The 21,800-nt window shown below is 37.2% G+C and overlaps 1 protein-coding gene across 1 annotated transcript in view; it reads right to left on the minus strand.

Annotated features, from left to right (window-relative positions):
• Positions 1–198: 198 nt before the first annotated feature.
• The window catches only part of LOC123766715 (cytoplasmic dynein 1 intermediate chain), a 46,602-nt gene continuing 25,000 nt past the window's right edge, over positions 199–21,800 (minus strand). Inside the window, 12 exon segments of the mRNA XM_069307334.1 lie at positions 199–240; positions 4,322–4,360; positions 4,362–4,483; positions 5,318–5,435; positions 6,050–6,163; positions 6,382–6,499; positions 7,004–7,135; positions 8,379–8,501; positions 8,680–8,836; positions 9,312–9,488; positions 18,881–18,928; positions 19,824–19,868. Of these exon segments, the coding sequence (XP_069163435.1) occupies positions 199–240; positions 4,322–4,360; positions 4,362–4,483; positions 5,318–5,435; positions 6,050–6,163; positions 6,382–6,499; positions 7,004–7,135; positions 8,379–8,501; positions 8,680–8,836; positions 9,312–9,488; positions 18,881–18,928; positions 19,824–19,868 (1,235 nt within the window).

Raw genomic sequence — 21,800 nt, forward strand, 5'->3', positions numbered from 1 at the left:
TATGATGATAGACAGTAATCGTGTATTGTTATTCAATAATTGCCATTTTGTTTTAAATTGTGATACATTTAATAGAGTAGAGTTAAAGTAAAAAATTATAACTGAAGTTTCACTTGAATGAGTACTGTATTAATAAAAACTATTGAAGTACATAATTTTGTATGTTTAACAATCATGGTTAATATACCTTGTTTCTTCTCAGAATTCTGTTAGATTTGAATAAACATTTATTTCCATTAACTGCAAGAGGATTAAGGAAATTATAATATTAAAAAAATAAAATATAAAATAATGCAGTAGTAATTACATATATTTACACCTTTAAATAAACTATGAAACATGAAAAGCAAGAATGGAAAGATTTTAAATATTAAAACAGAAGCTATTTAATATTTGATAGTAAGGCTTCAATTAGGAGTTATAGAATGCAAGTGTTATGCCCATAAATCTGCATACAAATTCAAACTCACTTAATCGTCTTCATCAAAATACAGTACGACCATGCATCGTATGACCATACATCGAAAGATCTTGATATTACATCGATATACTGTATATATTAAAATATTTGAATTCCATTACAATTATTTTCTTCCAAAAATGTTGAAAGTATTCATTAATATGGGATAAGAGCCCACACTTCTAGTTTCAAAATGAGAAAGAAACTTGCTACTGTATTTGTACCACCAGATAAAAATATGTGCACACAAAACACTAACAAAACGGTGAAAAGTAATTTCTCTGACTTGACGCAGTAATTGAATCATTCACATGACTGCACCTGTTTTATAATTGTGCTCACAATGCAATTTAGATAATTAAAAAAATAAAGTCTCGACTTCAGAATTATACTTCAATCACCCTAAAGTGTTGAGAAGCGAGACAGTCGCACATTATGGCCACCAGGACAAAGTTAAGAGTCAGTCAGTCCTACACTGCGCACAAATAACCAGCATAAGCAGCAAGCATGCATAAGCAGAGAAGAATATTAAGGGTTAATGTTTATATCTGTAAAAATTAAATCATATTTCAAGAAGCTATTTAGTGAATATTTTTAAAATACCGAGTATAATACCAATATAATATAATATACAAGTTAGCTTAAATTATGCAAATGTGTGTGTATTCACCTAGTTGTGTTTGCAGGGGTTGAGCTCTGCTCTTTCGGCCCGCCTCTCAACTGTTTACTAGTACACTAACTACTATTTTTTTTTTCACACCACACACACACACACACACACACACCAGGAAGCAGCCCGTGACAGCTGACTAACTCCCAGGTACCTATTTACTGCTAGGTAACAGGTGCATTCAGGGTGAAAGAAACTTTGCCCATTTGTTTCTGCCTCATGCGGGAATCGAACCCGCGCCACAGAATTACGAGTCCTGCGTGCTATCCACCAGGCTACGAGGCCCCCGTGTGTGTGTGTGTGTTAATTAAATATATATATATATATATGTATATACACACACACACACACACACTGTACACCAGTTGATTGAGAGGCGGGGACTGAAGAGCCAAAGCTCAACTCGGTGAGTACATACATAGATACACACACACACACAGCATAATTTAAACTAACCACAAAATTATCTTAAATTAATATGGATGCTATGGCAGCTATTTACATTATTTGTCTAAGAACAAGGGTCTCTCAGCTAATATGGGTCATTTAAAAAATGGTAGAAGATAGAGCAACCTCAAATTTCATTTATATATTAATTTTTTCCAAAGCATATTAAATTCCTTGGGGAAAAAAACTCTCATACTAAAATCCATACAATATTATGGAAAAGCTATTATTCTATAATTAAAAATGTATTAGAAATAAAAAAAAAAAAATATATATATATATATATATATATATATATATATATATATATATATATATATATATATATATATATATATATATATATATATATATATATATATATATATATATATATATATATATATATATATATATATATATATATATATATATATATATATATATATATATATATAATATATATAATATATATATATATATATATATATTTGAGTGAGGTGGGAAGGGTGATGTGGCATTACATTTGAGTGAGGTGGGAAGGATGATGTGGCATTAGAGGATATTAATAGGGTATTAAAAGTATCAACACAAGACAGAACACGAAACAATGGATATTGAATAGAAGTGTTTGTAGAAAGCCTATTGGTCCACATTTCTTGATGCTTCTATATTGGAGCGGAGTCTTGAGGTGGGTAGAATATAGTTGTGCAGACGCGACACGGCACAACTATATTCTACCCACCTCAAGACTCCGCTCCAATATAGAAGCATCAAGAAATGTGGACCAATAGGCTTTCTACAAACACTTCTATTCAATATCCATTGTTTCGTGTTCTGTCTTGTGTTGATACTTTTAATACCCTATTAATATCCTCTAATGCCACATCATCCTTCCCTCCCACCTCACTCAAATATATATATATATATATATATATATATATATATATATATATATATATATATATTTATTTTTATTGACAAAAAAAGAGAAAAAAAGGACACCCATGCTTAACACAGCACTGAGACTCGGCACCGAGCTATAACAAGCTCTTAAGAGTGCACCTCAGCTTACCTTCATTGACCAATGCTATCGCATCCCAAAATGAACAGAGCAGAAGAAAAACATAGGTTACAAATATGAACATAAAATCATGCATCAACAGCTGCTCCTGTTAAATATTATTCCCTTTCGCAAAGTTTTCCTGTGCCGTTACCTTCCCACTGGAGAAACAAAGGAAAAGGCGGTAACGCTCTTAATATGAAGCTCAGATGCAAAACATACGTGTAAGAAAGGCTCCATAATACACAAGATAAATCAAATGATAAAACATGTATGTGTTTATAGAGTATCATGTTATGTCACTGTTTTAGAAAATGTGAGGACAGGAATAAGTGTTTGATATGGAAATTAAGTTTTAAAAACTTCAATTGTTTGGAAAAAATATATTCAAGCCGATTTAAACAAAATTTAACGGCATATTTACATCTCTTCCTACCCCCGCTGACATACAGGAGTATATAAACTCAAAGAAAGAATTGTAATCAAACAAAATTACTAATTGAATATTAAAAATGTTAATTTTTAAAATAATTTAATACGGTGGAGTATTTCGCATCCTACGGCCACCTCTCAAGACAGCCCATCCTCAAACTAAATCTATTACCATGAGAAAAACAACAACTCCCCCTCAAACTACCTGAACAGTTATCGAGATATTTGCGAGGGTCTGAAAGCATGTTACTGTTCCAGTAATAGTCTACACGTAAGCTGGCAAATGAACTGTTGCCGTAAACAGAGATCATTCTCTAGTTATAACCTTAATGTAATAGAAATAGTTGGTTTAAAATATAAAGTGTATGCTGAAAACGTTTTATTTGAAGAATTTGGTTTTCTGTAAACGGAATTCGCAGGCACCCTGAAACAGTTTTTGAATTCCACAACATTATCGTCAATAATAAATCATATTAACATAATCAAACATAATGAAAACTAACCTAACAAAACCTTAACCTAATGTAACCCAGGATAGTGTAGATAATAGCACCAATTATGTAGTCGTTTCTAATCCATTCCCCTGAGGGGATTTCCTCCGAGGACAGGCTGCTCAAGAGGTATTTAATCAAACAGGATTCACATTTTCAGACATGACATAAATCCATGTACTATGGCTATTATTGTCTAGTTATAACAAGTGTTGCTCTAATGTCTGCATCTTTTTGTCAATTGTTAGCTTTAGTTGTACCCAAATGAAGCATATTACAGGGGGCCCAAAGATGTAGATATTATGAATGCTGTGCACAACTTATGTTCATCTTGTAAACAAATTATTTTTGTATTTTATTAAAGCATTAATGAAGCTTTTAATATGTAAGGTTCAAAGCTTACCACAACAAAGACCCAAAAGTTGCTAAATAAATAGCTTTTAAATACAATTTGAAGTTAATTATTGCCAATAGCAGTCGAGTAAAGCTCATTAGTGATAACTGTATAAAGAAATAAAATTTGTGCAAATTATCTTCTTAATTTATGTATGCTATAAAAATATATAATTTTGTATTATCTAAGCAATAAGCATTCAATTAAGAAAGCAAATTAGTAATACAGCAGTTACCATTAGCCTAGTGTTATGCCTCAAAATCTTTTTCTATATTTTGTGAATTCAGTAACTTATAAGTTTTATGGCTACATCATCTTATAAACAAACAACATACAAACTGAGCAGAATGCAAGAGCTCAGCAAAGTTCACCACCAGACACTTACCTTCACTGACCATAACTTGACTGTCCAGTCAATGGAAGATAGTGAGGAAGAGATGAGAGAAATCGATGGGACCAGGGGTTGAATGGGTGCTTATGCCCGTCACAGGACCCTGGTGCCCCTCATAGGCATCCACGATACCGGCTTTACTTCCGTGGCGGCAAGCTGTCGCAAGGAGAGTATTACCTCGTTAATGTAGTCCAACTTCCGCTGGAGTAGATTTGGTTATATTCTTAACTTGTAAACCTTGTTTAATTCTAACAATGCAACTGTTCTAACACGACTATTTTAAGACCTTCTGGTTAGTACCCAATTTTTTTTTAATTAGGTCTGCAACAGAGAGTATGCAGAGCTTAACTTTTTATACCAAACACACTTAATTTTAATATTTGAGCACAAGATTACTAGACATTATGTGGGAGATTGGAAGATCTGTTCATTTAGTACTGTCAAAGAAAAAATTACAATAGGTTTCTTTACCAATGTCCTTGTTTCTAGCACTGCTTTCATTAGCACTACAGTTACTTAGTCTATTATCCAAGCAAGAGAATGTGAATACAAATATTCCTTTACAATACACAACGAGTAGGTGGTGATACATGTGAAGGGCGGAGGCAACAAACTAGTGCATGGGGGTGGAGGCAGCAGCTAGTGTGAAGCGTGTGTGGAGACCACACCTTATGAAGCACAGGAGGAAACCTCATTAAATGCAAAGGTTTGCAACAAAATTAGTGATAGAACTCTGAGATCTCAGCTGTAAAATTAAATAGAGGAGACATGATCCCTATACACACAAGTTACTGAGAGGAATAGACAATGTATACAAGACCAGCCTATTTAAATTGAAATGATGTAGTAAGAGGGAGCATTGGTGGAGTTTAATACACAACCGAGTCAAGAGAGATGCAAGGAAATTCTCCTACTCCATACAGGTGGTTGGTAACTTATGTAGAAGCTCAGAAAACCTGATGGCATAATGTATGAACCACAAACACTCACCAGTAAAGACTGCTCCTTCTTCTGATCCTACGATGAAGTTGTTGACATCACCATGTGGAAAGGCCATGCAAGTTACAGCAACAGCCCGGGATTGTTTGTGTTGCAGTTCCATAGACTCCTTAAAATATAAAGGTTTAATGGTGACTGGTATTTTGAAAAGATCTGCTTCAAAGTTTAATGATGATGAAGGATGTGTCAAAGACCAAATATAACAACTTTAAACCATCAACAAAGTTTCTACCGTCACTCTTTCTACCGTTTCTAACTATCTTCCGTCATGACACATTACTCCCGACCAGAGCTCTTCCAAACTCTGACCTCATCCCCCAACTGTTTTTTCATATATATAGTTTCACTCTTACCATTTATCAATGTGCTACATCGTCATACAGGTTTAGTGCTTTACCCTAACACTTACCATCCATAATCCACATCATCTGCCTCTACCATATTATCCATTTAATTAATTTTTGTTATTATCCTGCTTACAAAGATTAACAAATTTAATGTATTGTCTCAAATTCACCACTGTTCACAACTCAATAATATCGATAAGCAAGAAGTCACCCACCTGCTTCATCACCTGCCCGAAACGCTTTGCGTAATAGTGGCTTTAGGCATTGTATGTACTAGCTCTATCTATAAAGCCAACAAACTTTGTAAAATCTCTTTATGTATGTACCTTACCTAAATAAAATTATTATTATATTATTATAAGTATTGAGCACTAACCTGTGGTTGTGACAGCATGTCAAGGGACCACGAGCACATCTTACCATCGGTGCTCACACTGATCAGGTTGTGAGCATTCTGTGTGCCAACAACCTTCATGCAGTACACTGGATGCTAAACAAAGAGAGAGATCACGTCAACACTCCCACTCTAAATATCCATAAAACATACCAAAGAATGCTCAAATGTCATATTTTTTTTATGCCAATGTACAAAGTTGCACAACACTGGCATAGGTGAATTGTTTCCTTTCCAATAGAATGTCAATATGCAAAACGTGAAATATTTGGTACAAATTCATAAGGTACAGTATTAAATCTGTTATTGTTTACAGTGTGAGCAGAGGCGGAGAGGGGGCTCCGTTGAACTGGAGTTCGCTTCTGACTGCGGTTATCCCATAAAACAATCTGCCCTGAGTAAGTACCTCCAATGATAAGATTTGGGTGAAACCTGTTGAAAGAATTGTATTCAAAGAATTGTGTACATATTACCAAGTATATAAACTGAAATATTTCACAAATATTACTGCTATTTCTTTAATTGTAGTTCCTCACACGAGAAACGTCTAGCACTTTAAGAACTACATAATAGTAATGGCTGCTCTTAGAATCTACCTAAGGTGCAGAAAACCCACTAAATATTTTAAGTCTGATCTCTATTCAAGATCATCTTGTCTGACCTAGCAATCAAGAAAGCACATATTTGAGAGATAATACATAATACCTACTAAGTTTCAAATTTATTCATGAAAATCTGGTAGAACATGCTATACTGACAAATATTGAGTAGATAATATTCTTCAGCCAAAATTAGTCAAGGGTTAAAATATCCTTGGGTTAAAATATAAAATATAAATAAAATATTTATTTAAAAGACGAATAAATGTGCAATTGTGAACTCAAGTTGAACAAACTAAGCCTGGTATGTAAGCCACAAACAATAAATAGTATTTACCTGGCAAAAGTAGCAGACATTACAGGGGACTGGCAGTGAAAGATATATTCTGGCGTGTCCTTCTTGAACTTGGTGTTCCAAACTAGAGCAACACCATCAGGATCGTGTGGAGAGTCCTCATTATTGTTGTAGCTGAGGAAAGTCAACGTATAACAACACCAAGTAGGCGATGGGTCACAATAACGTGGCTAAAGTATGATGACAAGACCACACACTAGAATGTGAAGGGACGACGACATTTCGGTCCGTCCTGGACCATTCTCACAATCGACTTGAGAATGGTCCAGGACGGACCGAAATGTCGTCGTCCCTTCACATTCTAGTGTGTGGTCTTGTCATTAACACCAAGTACAATGATTTACACAAACCTCCAATAATTTCTGAAGTTGGTAATAAGCACTTGGGCGAGAAGAAAACTATTTAACACAAGACGCATCTATATCATTCATTTATTTATTTAAAGTATTTTAAGAACCTGTGAAAGAGTGAACAATGGAATTGGCCAAATATTAAAGTTTTCAAGTGAGCGAAGACAGAGAATCATAACCTGTTGATTCATTCAACTTTGGCTGCAAATCAAACGGTTTCTTTTAATGAGGTACTGAACTGCAATCGACCATCTTGGAAAAATATTTCCATGTACAGTGTATAGCGCAATTTTGATTTTTGTGAACTATATGGGACCAACTCTGATTCGTTAGTGATGGATTTGTTGTAACCGAGATACCACCTGGAGGCATTTGTGAAACTATTTTTTTAAGACAAGAAAATACTTTGCTTCAGCTGTTTCCTCTAATTTCACAGAGTGAAATTAAAAAATTAAAACATTGCTAAATTCAAAACTTGTTTGCACCACCCTTCAAACACCTTAAGATACTATGAGCAGTGCAGTGGTTAAATATCCTTGATAGCTTTCCCAAAGCTCTACCCATTTCTTTTTAATGTTGCATCAATGAAAATAATTTAAAACATGATTAGTCATATTAAGAATGCTGCCATTCACGCCCTAATATTTCACACACTATGGGCCGATCTCACAGAGGAAATTTTTTATTTTAATCTATCATATGCCTGGAAATTCTAAGGAATTTCAGGTTTCCTGTTCCTTACAGTGAGACACCTAATCCTTACTATTTTCTTGGAAAATACAAAGTACACACACACACACACACACACACATGCACACCACCAATAACAAAAGTAACGGATAAACCCACAGACATTAAGATGAAGATTTATCCCTGCATATGAAGCAAGGGAATATAGTAAAAGTTTACCTTCATATATGAACAAAAAAATGCTCCCTCTTACATACCAGATGTAGCAGAAAAAAAATGGAAATTAAATGTCTAATTTAAGTGTCAATTTTCCTTACCTTGCCACTAACAGTTCTGGGTACTGAGGGGACCAATCCATGCACGTGATGCAACGGTTACGAGACCACCTCTCATCGAAGAACCACCGATTCAAAGACAATTTTATTCCGCCATTTTCATTTCTAAGAAAAAAATAAATGTATATAAATTTAAAATATAATTATAGACCAAGATTAGGTTCAATTCTAACTAAAATCTCTTAAACAGGGCTAACATATTTATATACCTGTATATAGTACCTGTACTACTGCATACTGTATACATGAATTTAGTAGTTCTTAAAAAAAAAGAATTACATACGCTTCTCCATCCTCTTCATAGTCATGTGAATAATCCACAAAGAGGTTGGCATCTTCAGCCAAGGCTCGTTCCATAACACGTGTGGTACGATCAAAGAAACTGTGAAATTCTTCCGTCATCATCAGCATCTGTTTCTCTTCGTCTGACAATTCTCGTGCTGGTACCAAAATGATAATTCATGAGCAATCAGCAGGCTACAATTCTTACAAGCTAGGGCTCGTTACTTTCGATAAAATATAACTGCCTGATCGTCATTCGTTTGTGTTTTCGTGTCCAAATTATAAAGGCCCATCATATAATGTTAAGTGTTTTTAACCTAATGAAAAATATAAAATTTACATAAATAATTGTGTAGAATATACTGACGTACAGAACTGTAAATTAAAACTTTTAAAGTATTTCAGTGTTTGGTATTGTAATCATATCCATAGATAGTTTGATTTTATTTACAGACTATCCTCTTTTATTTTAGGCAAGCTTAATAATCACCAATATTTAAATGTGAAGCCCCTCGTTTAAATAATGTATGAAACTTTCACGTTCATGCAAACTCATATAAACACCAGACTTAAAAATAAAATAATTGAAAAAAACTTTCAAATCAAACCAGAGTTCCAAGGTGAAACACTTACGTGGTTGTGGCTTCTCTTCTTCCATTTTCTTCTCTGCTTCCGTTGCTAATGCTGGCTTTACATCTTGCACCGTAGGCATCCCAGTGGGGAGTATCCCTGGCGGCAGGTGACGGTTATGGCCCCCTCCGTATATTGGCGGTGTATCCAGCATGGTCAGTGAATTGTCCTCCTCTTCAGCTTGCGGGTCATCATAGGTGAGAACTACATGGTAAATAAGTCTGCACCAACTTCCAATGCTCTATTACACAACTAGCTAACAGTCACAAATCCATGAATCTCCGTAACTAAAGGTAGCAAAGCATGGCAAAATATTTGTAAACATTTCAACTAATTAAAAATACCTAGGATTGTGCAACACTTCCTATAGTGCCTATCTTAACAGCTTGATAATAGTAGCTTAGCATACTTAGAAGAATTATGACTTTACATCAGATGAAAAAACAAAATAAATAGGAGTGCAATGTTATATGAAAAAAACAAAAATATTTCACAAATGTTCAATTTGATATGGACAAAGCTGAATACTACAAGTGATAATTTAAGAGCAAACATGTATACTATTAAATACTGTGCTGTACGAAGAGGCAAAAGGTGTGTTCTGCCAAACATGGGCCATCTTGTAAAGGTGACAGGGGGGAGATTTGAGATAAATATGCAATATTGACAAGAATGTAGTATATAGAAGAGAAACTTAAGAATCCCAGAACATTCACTTACCAACTGAGAAGGTACCAAAAGGTTTACATCAGATAGTTTATCATTAGAGATCTCAGAAAATAAATAGTAAGAGTAGAGATTTTTTTTCTTATTATTTAAACAAATGGACATAAAAAAAATATTAGCCATATATGTAAACACTTACATTTTTTTTACTGTGTGCCACATGTGTGTGTGTATGTGACACAAAGTACTTCCATGAGAGACTACAAGGAAGGGGGGGGGGGGAGGTTGCTATGCTAATGCTAAAAATAGCTGTAACAAGTTAGTGCATTTCACATTAAAACCACACAATTCCAGCCATGCTAGAACTGGACCACATGACATTTGATAATTATAGCATTTGCTAGTCTCTTTATCAAATTAACCCAGCTAGGTCTTTCAATAAAAAATGTCAAAAATTAAACATTTTAAAATGAGGGATCTTAAAATATCCAATATTGCCAAAGCTTAAAAAAAAACAGCGTTAACACAGTGAAACATGTCTTTCCGCATGAGCAGCTAGCACCGAAATAGCACCACACGAGTCACATCAGTCCTAGAAGTCCTTTATAACCTACTTGAGACCAGAGCTAGAACCTGATCCACTCAAAAGAAGTGCAGGGAGCAGGGGAATGTTACAAATCGCCTTCGCCAAGGAAATATCCAGATAGTAGGCGAAGCAAAACGGCCAACTGCATGGTTCACGGTGAAACAAGTGAAGCAGCAAATGACTCCGCAAACGATCCACTCGGTCGTCAGTTTGACTCGCCTCTAGTTACAGCTTACCACTGCTAGGTGGCAGCACCACTGGGAGCTGCTGGCTTCTATGTCAACACACTTCAGTACGGAGTTGAAGACCACAGACATCTGGTAGGGGGAGTGGTAGGAGCCCAGGGAGATACCAAGGGCTAACCAGAATGAGGCATTTCATAACATTTAATGCTGGTTATCTTGAGGGGATGAGTGACGGATCCCTGTAACCAACTATCATAAACAATAAGGAAGTGAACTTACCAGGGAGGAGTTGGGGGAGAGCAAAAACTAAACCCTTCAAGAAGACAATGCAGGAAACCAAACTGAGTGCAATACAAGACCAATTGGAACCAGGAACACTAACCAGGTAACAAGTTACCAGGGCCTCCTGTTAGACCTACAAAACCCCTAAATGCAGCTATCTGCCCAAGACATATTAGGGAGCACTGTTAACAATCTGAGAAAGATAAACCTTGGAACAGGGAACCAAGAAAACAGGATTAATGAACAATGCCTTTCCCAAAGTACGTAGTCCATGCGGAATGCAAATAACGAGGAACATCCACAATCCAACAAGTGATGCTCCCCTGGCCAAACAAACTAAGAATTACTGTATGCAGACGAGAAGTCGCAATAACGTGGCAGAAATATGCTGACCAAACCCCACACTAGAAAGTGAAGGGATGACGACGTTTGGGTGCGTCCTGGACCATTCTCAAGTCGATTGAGAATGGTCCAGGATGGACCAAAAAGTTGTTGTCCCTTCACTTTCTAGTGTGGGGTTTGGTCAACAAACCAAGAATTAAATAAAAAATATAGAAACCAACTGTTTCATTCCTCACCACAAAAGAAAACAGAAGGCTGCAAATGCAGAAACTGGCCACCAGTGCTGAAGGAACAGAACCCCCACTTTCGGAGACGAACATGAATCTCCCCATCCCGAAAACCAGAAGTGAGGGCCAACAAAAAAAATGCTTCACGGACCAAAGGGGCGACCAAGAACCAAGGGGACAAAAGCCAGTCCCGACACTAAGACTGCAAAAGGAGAGTGAGTAGGCCAGAGGTGGAAGAAGACACAAGACAACTTGCAAAACTTTACTGAAGTACAGTAGTATCGACACTGAACACCAACATAAGCAACTCCAACAAGGCTAAATTATTAGAGGCAACAATATCAGGCATAAGATGCCGATAAAAAAAAAAAAAAAAAAAAAGAGACAAGGACAAAACCACAGGAATCAAAACAGAAGATAAGTGACGAAGAAACAAAAAGGGGTGACAAGGAACTTCATACTGTCACCATGACACATGAGGGATACCAACAACTCGACCATCTGCAGCCCATACATTCCAATGGTAATATGTAACCCCTTATCAAACGAGGCAAACACTATTTGGAAACAATACGCAAACAAATGTTTGTGAAAACAAACAGGACCGAGTCCAAAGGATAACCAACAAACATGGCTAGAAAACGTTGGGACTTGCTAAGGCTGGCAACTCAAGCAGCAATCAACACAGTTGGACATCATTGAAGGGACTGAAGTACTCGCCTAGTTGTTCTTGCGGAGTTGAGCTTTGGCTCTTCGGTCCTGCCTCTCAACTGTGACTGTGTTGACATGGGTGCCAGGAGCTCTCAGTGGTGGTGCTGCCACCTAACAGTGGGCCATCTGTAACTAGACGGGATCGAACTGACCACCGAGTGTGTCATTTGCAGAGTCGTTTGCTGTATTATTTATTGTTTCCCCGTGAACCACACAGTTGTCTGCTTCACATTCATTTTTTAGATAAGGGTGATCGTAACAATCCCCTACTCTCTCTGCCTCCGAATGGATCAGGTTCTGGCTGTGGTCTCCAACAGGCTATAGAGGACTCTTGGGGCCGTTGCAACTCGTGCGCGCGTATGTGGATCTATCTCGGTGTTAGCTACAGGAAGCCACCAATCACCTCCTCCAGAAAAGTCCTTTAATGGAAATATGTTACATCACTGTACTGTATATGGCAATGATATTTGTTTAAATGAACTAGTATCTTTATGACAATAAAATGACTATTTCTGTAACTTTGAGGAAGTTGCAACCAGCATCAAATATGAAATATTGCAAAAAGATTACCACCCCATGTGAAAAACTCTTAGCATACTTTGGCTGTTCAACTCTGGTACATAACAGTTGAAGTGACTGAATTAGCTGTTCAACTCTGGTATATAACAGTTGAAGTGACTGAATTAGCTGTTCAACTCTGGTATATAACAGTTGAAGTGACTGAATTAGCTGTTCAACTCTGGTACATAACAGTTGAAGTGACTGAATTAGCACAAACTATACTGTTTGACAAGCCATTATTAACACTTTCGCTCGGGGATGACGCAGCATTGCGTCATCCGTTTACTGGCGGTAATGCCGGGGATGACGCAGCATTGCGTCATCCACTTTAAAAATTCGCCAAAAATCAGGTTTTTATCCGATTTTTGGGGGACTGGTTTTAAAATGTGCGCCGATGTCTTCCCATTTTCTTTGTTGAGCCTCGTCGCCCTCAGGCTGCTTGGCACACGCCGTGGGCCCATTGTCTTTGCTCCACTGTTGTGACCAATGTCGCTTCCCCTCGCATCTCAAACGTGTGATCATTTCGGCTATTTTCCGTGGCTATATTTCTTACTGCGGCTTTAGAAACTATCTACGCTTACTCCACGATGGATAGTAATCATGAACAAGGCCCTTCCAGGAAGAAAATTGCGAAAGAAAGGCTTGAAAAGGGTAGGAATTGGGAGTGTAGCAGGAAGGCCTCTGAGCACTCACTCACGGCTAACACGTGGCCCGTCTTCAACTCGTCGGCGGTTGGAGCGTGACCAGGTTTTTTTTTTTATAGGCTAATGTTCCTCTAGAGAATTTTATTACGAACCCATTGAGACCAAAATGAAAGACCTAGGACAAAAATTGAGGTGACCAGAGTGAAAATAGTGAAAACATTTTATCCCGTTTGCGCGCTCCCGGGTAACTCGTTCGCACTTTCTCTGTTTGCTGCGGGTAATTAGCCGGGCTTTTGGAGTTTATATGCATTTAGTGCTGTAGAGAATTTTATTGCGAATACAATGATACCAAATTTAATCTCGTAGAAGGAGAATTGAGGTGACAAAGTTGAAGAGAGTATACACTTTTCGGAATTAACGCGCGCTTCCGTGACACTCTGGGGCCCATATCGCCCTGTCGAGGGGTGGCGCGCGGGGTGAGCGAAAGTGTTAATTAACGATATTAATACTAATTTGTTAACTTTTCTTTGCATAACATATTAATGTACAGCTCATTTTTGGATCATTCTAAGTAAGGTGTAGATTTACTAAGTTTAATACCAGTTCAGAAAAATAACTAACAGATTCTAGATGGTAAACTGAAGTATACATATTACTTATTTTCACAAGTGGTCTAATCATTTGTATTACCTTCAAACCGAAGGCATTTTTACTGTATTTCCACGTGCCAAACTCAGACATTAAATGTATTTTTATTTAATAAAATGCACATCTTTTCAGACTAATGTAAAAATTAAATTAAATGACAGTACCATTAGTACACAAATCATGCACTCAAGTTGCAACATTTTGCAAAATTTAAAGCCTTGCTTATATGAAAAGATGATGGGACATCAACTCAAACTGACAACCTTGAAGCCGATCCATTAATATCTCTAGTTCTGTTGACGTGACATGCCTTGTCCACAAACTTGCTCTTCCATTCTGATGATGCACAAGCATCAAATTGCAGTATTAGTTTTGTGCCATATGATGAAGATTGCTCAATTCACATATTTCACAAGTTGGCAAAGCTTAGCAGAGTAGGCCATGATACCTTTTACCCCTGCAAGATTCCACTTAAGTCACCGAACGTACGTGGGACGACAGCGTCAGAGAAAGACCTGACGTGGGCCCAGTTGACCATAATGCTGAATGAAACAAGACCATAATAGCTTGCCACAAGGCTGAATTGAGCAATAAACATGGGTATCCAAAAATATAATTAATTAAGAGTAGGGAGAAAAGAAGCCTCAGAAAAAGAGAGGGGACTAAACTTTATTTAGGCCCTCAAGCCTAGATAAAACAAGACTGCAAAAAGGGAGATAGGCCAAAACAAGACTGCAAAGAGGGACATGACACTTCCCCCCCCCCCCCCAAAAAAAAAAGAGATGAAACTATTTTTTACTTGCCTTCCTGGCACTCATTAATCCTTGTTAATGTCTCTAGCAAGAATGTGAGTATACAAAACTACTACTGCACTGGACCCAATACAAAAACACTGCACAAAATTACCTGAATAACACATTTATAAGATGCCCATTTACTCTTATTTTCAATTTCTTCAGTATTTTTCCAATTTGAACCACTGCTACCAGTTCATACTCTCACTTGACACTACCCAGGTTTCCTCAATTTTCTCAATCTAACTTCTTTTTTCAATGTAAAGATACCTAGTCAGTCAATCACCATTGGGGACTTGGGAGACGTCCCTGGCAAGGAAGTGGCTGGGATATGATGACACTCAGAACAGGGAGTCAATGACAAAGCTCGGACTTGGGTCAACGGAGCCGGAGCAGTGGAACCCGATTTTCCATCATACTCCAACTCCGGGGGGGGAGGGGCCTGGTCGCCCACCCCCACGAGCCTAAATGGAAGAAGAGATGTGTTGAGATGAACATAAAAAAAGAAACATTAATTGAACTTCACTGCCTTGCATCCAAATCTACCACAGAGCCCAACCAGGGAAAGTACAAGCACACGGACATCCTCAAAGGTAACAAGGAGAGTACATGCAGGTAACCCCTGAAGGGTCTGAATGGCAGCCCAGGAACTGATAGGAAAACTGGCCCTGCAATGCCCACTAGACCCAGTGTCTAACCAGGTGCACAAGCCAGATGAACAATTCAGGCAGGCCTCACTGAACCTCCCATTTGATTCCTATTCCCTCACCAAGGAAGTGTGTTGCCTTCCCAGAGGCTACAGCCACTGGGTAGCCTCAATGACCAGATGAAGGAACAACGGGGAATGTAATGATCTCCATGCAAGGTGAACCCATGGGTGGCAAAGCCACTTGGGCAGAATTCACTTGTGCACCACCCCAGTAGGCAGGAGAGGGAAGTATAAGTCACCTACAACTACCCACAGGTGGTGCACAACAGCCCCCTAACCACATCAAGGAACCAAACATGAGGGGGGCCAAGTAATTTACACTTGCCCCAAATGAACTAAATAAACCCCCCAAACTCGGAAAGGAAAAGAATGTGCCAGTTGGTATAGCTTAAACGGAGCATAAAATGCCAAGCGAACCAAAGCTGGCCTAGAGAAAAAAGGAAGCAGGTTGAATCATGGTACAAGTGTCAAACACCACAAGCCCATAAACTCGGAACCAATACAGTGGGGTGTCGGCATCAACACCACCCACCGTACACGACCTGCAAAAGTCTACATCAGGAATTTTTAAGCAGATGTCACAATATGTAACAACTTCATTATCAATAAATTTACTCTTTTTTTCCATATTTTATGGTGGGCTTAAATGTAATATTCTTTAGAAGCTGCAGGACCAAATATTACTAGGTTTCCAAAGCACCACCAGAAATGTAAAAAGTCATAGGTGACAACTTATTTGAAGTCGTGCAGGGTTCTGGTATACATGGTTTGCTAAACACACAACCTATTAAGCTCAATATACTTATGAGACGTACAATATAAACAGTATCATATGACATGTGTTGTCATCAGAATGTGCATGTTATACTTTACTCAATAATATTATAAGTGCATTAACAGCCATGAAAACCTACAGGAAAATGAGCAGAAAAATAAAATTCCAAATTTTGCATAATCTCTCTCCTGCTAAGTTAATTGCATACCAACATTTTATAACTAAACAATTATTAGCAAGAAAAACCCTGATTTTTAATCCGTGTTTACGCACACAAATACATTATACACTCTCGCATTAATGCAGTAACTGGAGTCCACAAAATGTGCCGAATTATACACAAAAAAAATATTATCAACACCTATTTTAAAATACACGTTAAACTCACATCAACTTAGGCATGTAAAAGGCTAGGTGGGGGGAACACAAAGAGCTATCTATCTAATGGCTGCATATTCCCTACTAATAAAGTGACTACATAAACAGTTTTCAATGACATATGCACACACACACACACCGAAAGATAAAAAATTGGCAATTTTGCGTATTAACGACACACCAAGAATTATAAAACTAGTCAATTTATGAAAGTTAGACAAAACATATATAATTATAACATAATAAATATCTTTCCTTGTCTTAATATAGTGTTTACCATTCTTGCAAACATCATTCACAGGGCTGTATTTACCTGCACTAACTTGTGATGTATCTCAATTATAGCACATATAGAACACATCTATTATTTCACAAGCTATAGACTAGGGGCCTAAATTCATGGTTAATACAGGAGCATTAACCTGAGGGGGAAAATATACTATATACATGTGTGGGAGCATCACTACAGTTAAGAATTTGCACAATGAAAGGAAATAAATCGACAATAGCAGTAATCATTGATAAACATAATAAGGGTATGAGAGCAAAGTTATAATTGTATAAATATTTTTACCTTTTTTCTCAAAATAAGCATAATGCATACCAATGTCTTCATTTGTTAAATGCTATTACTGTACCAAATCAAAATACAAGAAAAGGTATTTATTATCTTAATTTCAAATACTGTCAATAAAGATGAAATATTGACAGTTATCTGAAGTACATATTGATACCTAACAACATCTCCAGAATCTCTCCAAAGAAAAAAAATCTCTACACTATTAACAGAAAGGTGCAAGATCCAAAGGTTACTTTATATCCAAGCCAACACCACTGTAACAAGCTAATCAACGAGCATACGTAAAAGTGAACGCATGTTCCAAGGTGGGAACTGAAATGTACCTCTGTACTACTGTACCAAAAAAAAAAAAAATAAAATAAATAAATAATAAAACAAGTAAGCATGCACTCCTCTACACATTGACGAGAAAGAGTTGTCCAATGCAGCTATGGGACTTTCCCATATTACTTAGTACAGTAAATGAAAAAAGAATTTTCTTATAGGTGATGCCATTAGTGCTTATGGTGCAAGAAGTGTACTTTAAATGTTAAGCTATAGTGGCAGAGGAGAACAATTAAATGAAGCATTATTAACAAGCTTGCACCAAAGCAATGATGCCACCATGTACGTTCCTTCCAGAGTTAGTCATGGAGCAGACCTCATTATTTAGTGACACCATTATAACACTAAGTACATGCTTACGGTTGTGTTCCATACAAGTCCCCCCATACTGGGGACTAGCAAGATCAAACCCTACCTGGTAATTATCCCTGGCTTGTCAATGGCCTCCTCATTACACGTTATAACATTACAATCGTACGCTAGTAAAAGCAATTTACATTAATCTCTAGCTCCTCGTACACTACTCTGAGGGGGGCTATAAATCTCCCATTCACCAAGGCCAAGCAATAACAAGTTAGGTTGTTTTTTAAAAAGGTCCTTCTTACACAGTACCTGTATTAATCATCTAGCCCTGATATCAAGTTACAACATCAGTACAACACAATAGCCTGCGATAACCAGTGGTCTAGTCTAGGCTTTACAGTTTGCAGCGTCAGTCACGTCAATTGAGAAAACAAGCAAGGTCAAAACAAAAGCATCAAGCAAGTTGAAAAAAAAAATAAAGTTTGGTGGTACAAAAAAAAGGACAAGCAATATATGAATAAATGATACTGGTGCAAAGTTTCAATTGAAAAAAAAGAGTCTGCTTGTGCAACAAATCTATTGGTCACTCTCAGCCCATTGGAAATTGCTTCCAGTTTGTTATAATTATTAAGTTTTTTGGGTTAGCATTTGTTGAGAGAACCAAGAATTTTGGCACTGATCACCTATACATTCCACAAACATTTGAAAATAAAACACATAATATTTACAAATTATAATGGGGACATGGAGCAACAAACATGAAAAGCAGACATATTGGAAGAGCAGAGAACAAGAAAGCGAAGCCAGCATACATGACTAACATCAGCAGCAGAAGCAGCCACGAGCATGGGACCTACCTGTGAATTCATCATCCCATTCTAGCGCTGGGTTTAGATTATATTCGTCTGGGTATAAGAGAGAGTGGGGGGAAGAAAAAAAAGACCAAGTCAGTCTACCTCCATGGTGGGCCGTTAGCGAACATCCTCACAGCCACATCAGTTCACAAAACAACTCTCAAATGTTAACCTTTGATCAAAAACTTTTAAGTGTTAATCATTATTTTCTAACATTGGAAAACCAGCAGTACAACAGGATCTTAAAAGTGTTAATTTTAATCTACAATTCCTTTTTCGAAGCATATTAAACATACATGGCACAGTGAATATCAGACAAAATATATGCCAATGATTGAAGGATAACGTGCAAGTCGATAGCATCTCACAGCTTTGAACAAGCCTACGTGGACAGAACATGAGAACATTACTCGTTACCTTGTTTGGTTTTTTTGGGGCATGCCTCATGCACTATAACGAGACTGCACAAACTAATGACGACATGAGTACACAAGCGACGGCAGTCATTAGGATACAGAACCTTATGGAATAGGAGTGGACCACTTGTAAATCTTAACAAGCAGATTAAATTCCATATACCTCTTATTTGGAGAAATTAATAAGCTACAACTCACTAAACTGAAGAATTATTCAGTGACAAGCAGTCATTTACCCAACTTTTTTTTTTTTTTTTTTTGTAACAGCAACTTCATTACTGCATCCATCAACAAAAATAACAAATAAATAAAAATAAAAATAAATTAACTACAGCTGTGACAATTCATCCGCTTATAAACTTGTTATGAGTTGACACAAGCATTTGTCTTCATTCCTTGACAGCCCAAGCTACATGATGACGGCTTTAATGCCTTTCTACCTCAACACAGGTTATCAAGCAACTAAGCAATACTGTACATTGAAAAGAATTAACAATCAGGGAAAATTCACAAACCATACTCTTACTTACGCATACTGTGGTATTTAGATCGAATTTGAGCTAAGATTCCATCTCCTAGAATTGGGAAAAAAGAAAAAAAAAACAAATTTAGACCAAGGGCCTACTCAAACAATCATTGCGAATAAATCCACAGTGCAACCAAGACTCGTAAACCCGTAGGAACTCAACCGAGACAACAGGCCACTACCCCGCAAAACTATGAGGTTCGGCTGATATTCGTATGTCCAGGAAAGAAGCAAAGGTTCTGTATCCATTATTGTGGTTCCCAAAGCTATTTTTCTGTCGCTATAAAGAAATCTTTCTTCAGAGTACTGGGACACTAGGGTGCAGGCCCAAATTATGAAAAATTATGAGCAAGCCCATATACTTTTTAAAAAGGAAATTCTTTCTTAACTTGCTACATTATTATTTTCATTAGTGCCATAATAGTCCAGAATTTGGGTCCTGATCACTGGAACAGAGAACTTATAATGTGTGTGCCAATCAGTAAGACATGGATATACTGTACAGTACACCTGCCACAGATTTCAGATCCATATTTACCTAAACGTTCATGCATCGTGTGCTTTACTGACAAAAATTGACAGACGGCACTTTATCTGCATAATTCACCTGTACAGTGTCTACATTTTCGACAGTCATGCAAAGACTCCTAGAGGCTAATAAAGCTGTGTGTATCTGGGGCAACATTTAAGAGTGGGGGCCAGTTAGAAAATGACTAATCAAGCAAAAATGCAAAAAAAGTGAGCAAGACCAAAACAAAAACAAAAAATCAATTTAAAAAATATATCTAACCAAATTCTAAAGAAAAATAAATAGTAATAAACTGGTGGCACACAGATTCACGTATGGCAGGAAATGCTCTCAAAAGTTACGCGTTACTTTTGTTTCAGTTACAATGAAAAAAATTAACTAAAAAAAAAAAAATTGTAAAGCACATTGCTCAAAATAATGTATTCCAAACACTAATAAACACATGGGTTCAAAGGGTATGCAGGCAGGTAGAAGCTACACACTGAATTTACACTGACATGGCTATGGAGATGTAAGCCTGGGGTTCTACTTGGTCTCTACTACCCAAGGTAACGCAGCATCCGTCATGCCTCCTCAACTTGGCTACGACGGCTCAATATTCTCACGGAGAAATGAACTTTTAGTAGCAGAGTCGAGCACGATTCGGATGGCTGCTGCTCCTTGTTATCTAGGCATTCAGTTCTACGAGGGAAAGTGTCTAGTAGGTCGTGTGTGTGTTAATATTTTGGGGTATAATGGAATCGGGAAAATTTCTTGATATTTTTCAATACAACTAATGTGTGTGTAAAAACCAAATACCCCAAAACTTTTCATGGTCTTTCAATTTTATTTAAAATGACATTGATGCATTTGTGTGTGCATAGTGAAAATACAATTCAGAATTGAAAAAAAGCCAGCAATAAAAATAACTAATTTTGTCTATCTTCAATTTTCAATTGAAAACTTAAAAGAAATGTCAGCCAAAACCAAATTAAAATTATGCAAAATACTGAAATGTGAAAGGCCAAGTTACACGCGTCTTTCAGTCAGAGTCTATTGAACCTCAGAGTGGTGGTACACATTGGGTAAAGGTAGAGGAAACTGTTCACTGTACAAGTCAGCGGGGGGAGGTCAAGTCCATGGGTTGTCTAATGAGGTCACAGGGTCCCGCAAATACAGTACATAATTGGCTAAAACTAAATAAAACACAACTCATCTAAGCAAGCAGGCACATCAATCAATGCACCAAACAAAACTTGTTTAGCGTTCCTTAAACAACAATTATTCCATGAACAACTGCTCGGTAGAGGGCACTCGGGAAGGCACGTTGAAGGCCAAACAAGCAGGAAGGCAGGGAAAAAGCACCGGCACAACACACTAAACATTCATTACAATTACAAACCCGGCACTTGACAAAGCTCATCGTTATAAATACTTAAAAGTCTTTTAACCTCTACTTACAAATGCCAACAT

This window comes from Procambarus clarkii, chromosome 60, assembly GCF_040958095.1.
Source record: "Procambarus clarkii isolate CNS0578487 chromosome 60, FALCON_Pclarkii_2.0, whole genome shotgun sequence".
NCBI lineage: Eukaryota > Metazoa > Arthropoda > Malacostraca > Decapoda > Cambaridae > Procambarus > Procambarus clarkii.